The sequence below is a fragment of the Adiantum capillus-veneris genome, chromosome 19, assembly GCF_014529385.1.
Source record: "Adiantum capillus-veneris isolate H3 chromosome 19, ASM1452938v2, whole genome shotgun sequence".
In the NCBI taxonomy this organism is placed as follows: Eukaryota; Viridiplantae; Streptophyta; class Polypodiopsida; order Polypodiales; family Pteridaceae; genus Adiantum; species Adiantum capillus-veneris.
This window is the reverse complement of record NC_140949.1, coordinates 68,501,128-68,511,496: the sequence shown is the minus strand read 5'-3', so window position 1 is coordinate 68,511,496 and position 10,369 is coordinate 68,501,128. Positions and strand designations below refer to the sequence as shown.

The 10,369-nt window shown below is 44.2% G+C and overlaps 1 protein-coding gene across 2 annotated transcripts; it reads right to left on the bottom strand.

Annotated features, from left to right (window-relative positions):
* Positions 1 to 680: 680 nt before the first annotated feature.
* On the bottom strand, positions 681 to 4,981 carry LOC147434191 (uncharacterized). Of its 2 annotated transcripts, XM_086490757.1 has the most exons (3): positions 4,855 to 4,981; positions 4,552 to 4,656; positions 681 to 4,482 (listed from the first exon to the last, which is right to left on the bottom strand). In XM_086490757.1, the coding sequence occupies exons 1-3, from the start codon at positions 4,957 to 4,959 to the stop codon at positions 3,886 to 3,888; spliced, it is 807 nt and encodes a 268-aa protein (XP_086346883.1). In that variant the 5' UTR covers positions 4,960 to 4,981; the 3' UTR covers positions 681 to 3,885. The 2 variants fall into 2 exon arrangements, with proteins under 2 accessions (XP_086346883.1, XP_086346881.1); XM_086490755.1 differs by lacking the exon at positions 4,855 to 4,981 and having other exon boundaries at positions 4,552 to 4,734.
* Between the last annotated feature and the right edge of the window lie 5,388 nt (positions 4,982 to 10,369).

Here is a 10,369-nt window from a genome sequence, read left to right as displayed (position 1 = left end):
GAACACGCCAATGATGATGATGCAGTTGAGGTCGAGGAGAACCAACCATTCCCAATAACCAACCATAGTGAGGAGGAGGACGAGGATGGAGAGGATGATGATGATTCAATAGGAGAGGCTGCAGAGGATGAATCAATAGATTTATTTGTTGATTTAGCTACCATGGGGTTGGATATGGATGTAGCACTTGTAGGGATCTCTTGGAGGATGAAAATTAATAAATATCTTTTGGATTTTGACTTCTTTCTCTACTTATGCTGTACAAAAGGGCTATTTGTTTATGAACGCAAGACAATACAATTTTGATCATCGTTCGCTTGCCATTTCCATATGAATGCATAGTTGACATAAGATTTTGAGGTGGAAACAAAATATTTTTGTTTATAGAATCTCATGGAGTACAAATGAGTAGAGTAGGAGAATCATACCAATAGATGAGGCAAGCAAAGAGAAGAGAGGTACTAAAAATCCCAATGAGAATGGGATTTCTTACACTCCGTGCAAAAAGGGGGTGACAATACAATTTTGATCATCGTTCGCTTGCCATTTTCATATGAATGCATAGTTGACATAAGATTTTGAGGTGGAAACAAAATATTTTTTGATATAAAATCTCATGGAGTACAAATGAGTAGAGTAGGAGAATCATACCAATAGATGAGGCAAGCAAAGAGAAGAGAGGTACTAAAAATCCCAATGAGAATGGGATTTCTTACACTCCATGCATAAAGGGGGTACCAATTTTTGAAAAGTAACAAAATAGAATAGGATTTATAGAAAGGGAAAAGTGGGAGAGGAATGAGCCACGTGGATTCTCTTTTCCTGTTACGATAATATGGGCGGTTATTATTGCGGTAATAAGTGCGGTAATGTTCGCGAAAAATTCAGGAAACGCGCAGACAGGTCTGCACCATACAATCACGGGTCTACACCATACAATCTCTCTCTTTCTTGAAGCTCTCTCTCTCCTCTTATGCAGTAATGTTCTACGGTAACAGCAACATTCTCCCATAGTTACATTATTGAGTTGACAAGGTTACAAATTCTCAACCTCTAGGAACTCCTTGCTTTATGAATGTCCTCCTTTATTATTGGGGCTTTCTCATTCGCACTTTGAGCACTTGACTACTTAGTTGTCATGAGATTCTCCGAGTTGGCATCCCACAGAACCTCAAAGATGTTGTCATAGAGGAAGGAGGGTTTGAGTAGATTTGTGGGCTTCTTCAATTTCTCAACAACCCTTGCTTGGGATTTTAATTACTTGTATGAGATGTTAAGATTTTTTGCCACCCTTCCTCGATCTTCCCGCAGGTGAATGCCAGCACAATCTTTTGGAACACTAGGTTTGATGTTTTTTGTTGTGGGGTAGAGGAGACGCGGTATCAAGGGGCATCCTTTCCATCTAGGGTTTTTGTACTCACCTGGAGCTACCCACATTACCCTCATTTTTTATTATCCTTTATGGTAGAGTTCTTGAATCAAAAGCTATGGAGGAATTAATGGCACATTCTTTTCGTGACAATGGATCTTGTAGTCAATGTCAGGGATTTAATATATACGTGATCACGTGAAATTTCTTGTGATAACAATGTTTATTATCACATTCACATAATAACAATTAACGTGATCACAAAAAAGCCAATAAGTGGTGACGTTGGGATTGGGGAAATGGGAACACACATAGTACACAAAATAGATGCCTCTATACCCCAACAAATATCCAGCACCCCAAGCCACTCAAAAACACACACACGCACACTTTTTTCCACTTGCACTGAACAACCTCGCTTACGAGAAACTTCGGCTACACACAATCGCATTTACTAACGCACACACCAATGCACCCATATCTATAAACACACTCACACCGGGAGGCCTCTCCCGTCTCGACAGCACACAAAACCACACTCAATCTTGCAACCACAATCACTCTCCCTCTCTCTCTGCACACACACATAAACGACCCGAAGCCACCACTACCACGAGCGGGATGCACAAGACGAGATAGACGAGAAAAATGATGGAAAATCCAACACAAACACTAACCCAACCAGACCATGAAGTCACTTATGCATAGCAAAAAACAAGAATCCGGGTACAACGATGGCGTCGGCCATAATTTTGCAGGAAATGGCTTCCCTTATGTAGTCACCCATGGCCGCCTCCTCTCTTGCGTGCAACACTCTTCACAACTGCCATTTGTACTCAACTGGCAATCCTTCAACTCCTAGCGGCCTTGCCTTGTGGTGATGACCGCCCACCCCCAAATGGTGGACCTCAGCCCCTACTCCAGCCTGCTCACGGCCTTAGTCTCATCAGAGCTCTCCTCTCTGAACTGCAACTTAACACCCTCCTCTTTGGCTGCTTCGAATGCCACAAAAGGCCCCGAAAACCTCCTCACAATTGCCTCCTACAGGCCTTTGCCCACTTGCTGCCCATCCCTTCCTCAGAACCCCCCTGGGTTGGCCTTTCTCTTACTCACAGCCCATTGAATACCCTCTATTCTGTTCATGCTCAGACCACCTCCTATCGAGTCTCCCCCTCCACTAACCAAGGCCAGCCCGTCACCTCCTGGCTTTCCCACCTTCTGTCTGCAGCTCTCCCGGCATTCCCTTCAGGTGGCCACCCAACCTGCAGTACCTCCTCGCCTTCCAAGACCAGCCCCTGGCGGCTTCAACTCCTCCTACACTTGCTCCCCTGACTGGATGTTGTCCCTCCTTCACAGATGGTGCCCCCCCTTGCTCACCACCGAGGTTCCCTCCTAAATGGGCTACCCCTCGGCCTTCTGTCCCATGACCTCCACACGTCCTCCTCTTTTCCCACCCCGGTCCATCCCCTTGGGCTCCCCTTCTTCCAATGACGCCACCTCAGGCTTTTTGCATGCAGGCCACCAGGTGATGCAACCTTCCTCTCCGCATGCCAGGAAAATGGCCCCCCTTGCTTTTATGGCACGCCTCCTGCTCACAGATGGCGACCTCCCGTTTCAATCCCCCACATGGCTGCAGCGCCACCTAGTTTCTGCATGGAACCGATTTTCATCTCAGGTTAAGTTTAGCTTAGTTTTTAGTAAAAAACTCTTCTCCGGTCCCCTTTCCCACGCCGCTGCAATACCAGCTTTGAGCTAGCCTTGAAAAACTGTTAACTTTACTTCCCTTCACACCTTCGACTGTCAGATCCAAACACCAGCATCGATCTTTGATAATTAGTCCACTATATGGTCACATAATAGGCTCCTCTGTAATAGCTCTCGATGATCGAAGAACCCAAAAAAAAACCCTGCGTTGGTTGATCCAGACCATCCATTTTGAAGCCACGGTCGCCAATCATAGTGCCCGATCAAGAGTTAATATAGGCATTGGTCTTCAAACACCTAGAGAGCCTTGAACTCACCAAACATGAGCAAGTATTTTGCATACACACTGGTAAAAGTGACATTTGGCGTAACCATCCTGGCAGTAGAGGGTCGGTTAGACATCCCGCCGAAGATCCTATATCACAAACTTCATAGCACCTCTATCAAGCACCGCTTGTCCCATTTCCAAGCTTGTGATATCTACACTTACTCCTGTCACCTGTAATAGCAAAAAACCCTCGCAGCTTCTGCTAGCAAGTGCTCCATCCCAGTGTACCTATCCCCTAGCACCATCAAATAACTGCCCACTATCTTTGCCATTTGCATGTAAACAGCGATATATGGGCTTCTTGCACTTCCATGGGTCGACCATCTTCAGTTATTCCATCATTGCCCAACCCCTCGTTGAGCATTCCTACTCAACCATAGCATTATTTAGATAATAGAAAACTGCATAAGAGGCGAGAACATGATAGCATAACAAGAAGCTATATGTAGTAGAACTGTATAGATATATAGAGAGGGAGATCCTATCAGCTACATGAACCCTCTTGATCAAATGGAAAGCCTCGAGCTTTCCGAAGTGTGATGCAAACTCCGCTGGGATCAAATATATGGCATTGAGTACAGCCATGCGTCCATAGTACATGCATAATCAATCTTTTTTGTGCACCTGTAAACCCGAAAACAAGCCTCTCCTGCAGCTTGGTACAGCATCGATCTTCAATTCCCTGTATCCATATGTTGGCTTCATACAGAAAGCAAGCTTGTATACCAACCTGTGAAGCATTTCCACCATACATAATGATTCTCTCACCTGCTAGAGAGCTCTCCATAGCATAATCCTCTTCAAAAAAGCATGGCAACCGATACAAAGATATCTGTAGAGCAACCTTCAACACCATATGTATCCATAGCATAGCAGAAAGTAGCAATACACTGCAATTTGCCTCCACCTGTTGCATATCCAAGCCTACATGTTTTCCAATCATACCCTCTATTGTAGGTTCTTCAAATGGTATACGCTCCATATCTGATTCATCATGCCAATCTTTGTTTTCCATAGCCTTTGACACTTCATCTTCAACCACTTCATGCGAGAGAAAATTGGATTGCTCAACCACCTTTTCCTGCTCTTCAAGGACTTAGACTACGACCACATCATTCGCTCAGCGAGAAAGAAAGCCATGATATATTACCTCGTTCTTTGGTATGTTGACATCATCCACACCTTTCGGAATGCACTGCCGCTCTTCAATACAATTGGTAGGGCAAGGTTGCCCAACCCCCTGGCTAGCTTCTTCCTGTTCAGCTTCGACCATCCCTTTGTCAACATCTTCAAACTTTTCTTGCGAGCTTTGACCCATAGCTTCCTATGATTCTTCATGCATACACACTTCGGCTAGGACCACATCCTTGCTAGCCGACGGGCTAACAGACTCTTGTATAGAATCACACCAAATTGGAGGTACAAAGTGAAACGAATGACCAGAATGGCTTACCAACGATGAAGCAACTACCTCTTTGACGCTTGAACTCCCTTTTGGCTTCGTGGCATGATGCAACTCCATTGTCAAGCTATAGTCTGTCGGCTTCCACAAACCCATCTCCAGCTTCTTTGTTTCTTGCTCTTTGCCTTTGCCTAGCAAACCATTTGCGCATAGTACTCCGCACCACCACACTCGACCTTCTCTTTGATTCGTGGATGCAAGCAGGCTAGAAACTGCTCACTTGAAATGGTCTCCATTTCGCAACATGTAACAGCAGCTAGTCTCTCCCAAATAGACTCAAATTACCCAAAAACAAAGAAAAATCTTCACTTACATCCTGCTTGAGCTTGCTCAATTGCTCACCCAAGTCCGATGGAGAAACCCGCTTCTAAAAAGCTTCAACAAACTGTTTGCGAACCTCGCTCATCGACTGACGATCTGCAACGTTCAATCCTTCAAACCAGGCTTTGGCTCATCCTTGTAGAACCAATGGTAGGGCGTTCAATTTGGCTTCATGTCCACAAATTCTCAACTGCAACAGGTATAGCTCCAGATCGGAAAACCAATCTGCAGCCTCTTCTTCTCTAGCAAGCACCAGGTCAATATCATGCATCATCTTCAGGCTATAAAACTTCATCGAAAAGCTATCAGTAGATCCTCAGTGGGGGCACCACTAATGGGATGGGGGAAATGAGAACACACACAGTACACAAACTAGATGCCTCTCTATAGCCCAGCAGATATCCAGCACCCCAAGCCACTCAGAAACACACACACATGCACACTTTCTGCCACTTGCACTGAACAGAATCACTTACGAGCAACTTCGGCTACACACAATTGCATTTATTGGCGCACACACCAATGCACCCATATCTGTAAATACACTCACACCGGTATGCCTCGCCTGTCTCGATAGCACACTAAACCACACTCAATCTTGCAACCACAATCACTCTCTTCCTCTCTCTGTGCACACACACATAAAAGACCTGGAGCCATCGCTACCACGGGCGTGATGCACAAGACGAGATAGACGAGAAGAATGATGGAAAATCCAACACAAACACTAACCCAACCAGACCATAAAGTCACTTATGCATAGCAAAAAACAAGAATCCGGGTACAACGATGGCGTCGGCCATAATTTTGCAGGAAATGACTTCCCTTATGTAGTCACCCATGGCCGCCTCCTCTCTTGCGTGCAACACTCTTCACAACTGCCATTTGTACTCGACTGGGCAATCCTTCAACTCCTGGCGGCCTTGCCTTGTGGTGACGACCGCCCACCCCCAAATGGTGGCCCTTAGCCCCTACTCCAGCCTGCTCACTGCCTTAGTCTCATCAGAGCTCTCCTCTCTGAACTGCAACTTAACGGCCTCCTCTCTGGCCGCTTCGCATGCCAAAAACGCCCCCAAAACCTCCTCAGAATCGGCTCCTACAGGCCTTTGCCCACTTGCTGCCCATCCCTTCCTCATCATCGCCCCTCTTGCTCACAACCCTTTCCATACCCTCTGTCCTGTTCATGCTCAGACCACCTCCTTTCGAGTCTCCCCTCCACTAACCAAGGCCAGCCCGTCAGCTCCTGGCTTTCCCACCTTCTGTGTGCAGCTCTCGCGGAATTGCCTACAGGCAGCCACCCAACCTGCAGCACCTACTCGCCTTCCAAGACCAGCCCCTGGCGGCTTCAACTCCCTTTACACTTGCTCCCCCTACTGGATATTGTCCCCCCTTCACAGACGGCAGCCCCCCTTGCTCACCACCGAGGTTCCATCCTAAATGGGCTTCCCCCCCGGACTTCTGTCCCATGCCCTCCAAACGTTCTCCTCTTTTCCCGCCCCGGTCCATCCCCTTGAGCTCCCCTTCTTCCAATCACGCCACCTCAGGCTTTTTGCATGCAGGCCACCAGATGGCGCAACCTTCCTCTTCGCATGCCGGGCAAATGGTCCCCCTTGCTTTTCTGGCACGCCCCCTGCTCACAGATGGAGACCTCCCGTTTCAATCCCCCACATGAGTGCAGCGCCACCTCGTTTCTGCATGGAACCGATTTTCATCTCAGGTTAAGTTCTGCTTAGTTTTCAGAAAAAAACTCTTCTCGGGTCCCCTTTCCCACGCCCCTGCAATACCAACTTTGAGCTAGCCTTCAAAAACTCTTAACTTTACTTCCCTTCACACCTTCGACTTGTCGGATCCAAACTCCAGCATCGATCTTTGATAATTAGTCCACTATATGGTCACATAATAGGCTCCTTTGCAATAGCTCTCGATCATCGAAGAACCCAAAAAAAAACCTGCCTTGGTTTATCTAGACCATCCATTTTGAAGTCACAGTCGCCAATCACAATGCCCGATCAAGAGTTAATATAGGCATTGTTCCTAAACACCTAGAGATCCTTGAACTCACCGAACATGAGCAAGTATTTTGCATACACACTGGTAAAAGTGACATTTGGCGTAACCATCCTGGCAGTAGAGGGTCGGTCAGACATCCCGCCCAAGATCTTATATCACAAACTTCATAGCACCTCTATCAAGCACATCTTGTCCCATTTCCAAGCTTGTGATATCTACACTTACTCCTGTCACCTGTAATAGCAAAAAACCCTCGCAGCTTCTGCTAGCAAGTGATTCATCCCGGTGTACCTGCCCCCTAGCACCATCAAATAACTTCCCATTGTCTTTGCCATTTGCCTGCAAACAACCATGCATGGGCTTCTTACACTTCCATGGGTCGACCCTCTTTAGCTGTACCAACGTGGCAACCCACCAAAACACCATCAGGGTATGTAATTTTTTTTAAAGGAGCCTATTTGGAAACTATAAGAACGTTAAATTGAGCTCACCAAGAAATGAAAAAACCCCAGTGAGCATACTCAGTTAGGCAATTTTTGCAGGCTAAAGGAAAGTCACGTGAAGATTTAACGTGATCACGTATTTTAAATTGTGATCACTCAACGTTATTAACGTGATCACGTATTTGTGATCACGTTAATGAAATCCTTAATAGTCATGATAGAGGGACAAGTTCAATTTTGATGCAGTTGATCATGGGTTTCATAATTGCATAGCTTGAGTTGAGTTGTACATTATACCTTCTCTGCCAAGGTTGCCCGAGCAATAAAGCATGTTTTGTGTGCTTATCTTCTACCACATAAAATTTATGCAAATAGACATATTGGTCAACTTGTATTAGGAGCACTATCCATCCCATTACCTTGATCGAGTGCTTTGAAAAACTATGGAGTTTTTGTTGTGTCTCTTGTAATTGATTGTCAAGTTCGAGTTTCTTGTAGATACTGTAGGAGATCAAGTTACTTTGAGCACCTAAATCAAGCATTGCCGTAGCCTCCACTTGATGCGTCCTAGTATGATCGCAATTGTGGGATCCTACATGTACTCTATTTCAAAGTCTATTACTTTAATGGCATTGATATTCAGGGGAGGCCCATGTTGTAGTCGTTCTTGAAGAAGCCTCCATTTTGCTATTTGTTCCTTGGCCTTTGCTTGTGCTTTTGCAACAGTCTGTTGTTTTCTTGGGTCCATTTCTTTTCCTTATGGATTCTTAGAAGCATACTCGGGGTTAGTGGTAGATGAAATGATTTTAGTTGACATCCACTAATCCAGTTGAGCATCTCTTTACCATCCAATGTAGCAAGCTTGATGGCCCCACTCGGTGATAAACCTTTGATCACAAAGGGTCCCATCCCTCGCTTTTTAAGTTTCTTAGCATGTTGTTTTAAAGTGCAAATCAAGACATAATCGTCTGTTTTCAATTCTTTTGAGTATACATACTTATCCAAAAACTCTTTTTGCCTTTGTTTTCCGCATAGATGGAAGCTAATGCTTTTAAGTGAATCTCATCTAGCTTTTCAACATCATCTATTCATAAAGACATTTCACGGCCTGTCCACTCTAGCAATGTCTGGCTACTCTTAGTGTTGAGATTAGGATTTTCACGGGCAATTTAGCATTAAGGCCGAACACCATGTTTTATGGTGTTGTCTCAATCAAGGTTTTATAAGCAATTCTATAAGCCCATAGTGTCAAATGTAACTTCTGATCCCAATCCGTTCTTGATTTTGAGATTATTGTGGTTAATTAAACTATACATAGAGTCTTATTTGTAGCTTTTGCCTACCCATTAGGCTGTGGATGGTATGGAGCAGACTTATTATGAACTTATACCATGAACTCATAAAGAATATTTTCAATTATCTCATTTATAAAATGTGTACTCTGATCATTGACAATTTGTATAGGTAGACCATATCTAACAATGACATTTTCATTAGAAAATGTGCAGTAGTTCTGTTGTCAGCTTTTTGTGTAGCTTTAGCTTCAACCCATTTAGTAAGATAATCAGTGGCTACAATAATATACTGGACATGTATTTTGTGAGTTGGGGGAAAATTGGTCCCACAAAGTCTATTTACCACTTAGCAAAAGCTCTAGCTCCCAACATTGGTCGTAAGGGCATCTCATCCCATTTTATTCGCACTTTTATGTGTTGACAAGAGTCACATCATCTTGTATATTTGTTCGCATCCATATGAAATGTTGGCCACCATATTCGAGCGGTGAGGAAATTTTTTTCTGTCTTTTCCCCAGAGAAATGGCCTCCAAGTATTCCTTCATGTGCTTGCTTAAGGATTGGAATGTACATGCTTTCCATTGCGCATAGCCTAAGATGGTTATTCTTTCACGTTTATAAAGCTAGTCTTGAATCAAAGTGCAATCACAAGCTTCCATTTCTATCACCCTCTACCGTGCTCTGGTGGTATTTTCCAAAAATGTTTACACTTTTAAGAAGTCAACAATGTATTGAATCCATTTTGTTGTAATTTCTATTTAGAATAGTACTGCATGTTGTATTAGTGGGCTTGATCTACATTTGGTACAACGAGTTATAGAATCATGAATATAAACACGCATAATTGACCGATACACTCCCAATTGTCTCAAGCATTGGAAAGTTTTTGTGGATGAGCAATGAAACGTTAAGTCCTAATTACGTGCTTCTAGCAAGTAGGCATCGTAATCCTCTGAATTTATGCACACTCATAGGATACTGTTGTGTTGAGATGTAGAGAGAAAGAGAGAGAGACGAGACAAGAGACACACCATATACGCTCCCAAAGACTGATTCATATTGAGGACAAGATACAAATATATAGGTGAGACCAAGTTGAGTAGAGTGAGCCATATATAGCTCCAACACCCCCACTCAAACAAAGGTCTCTAGCTTTGGATGAAAAAACCCTTGGGGAGTTCAAGGGAAAAACCCAAGCCCCTATACAATGTGAAAATATGAACCAGTGATGATGATGTGAAAGTGAATTGTGCATCTATGTACAAATATTCAAGTGACTTAGAGATCACAATGTGCAAATGTGGAGTGTGCATAGTGCATGGTACCTAAAAGATTACAATGTCATATGTACAAAGCTATTACAATAGCAAAGAAGCTAATCTAGAAAGAGTGAGGTCGAAGCAACTCCAAGCTCCGAGCGCAAGAGGATGAAACGTG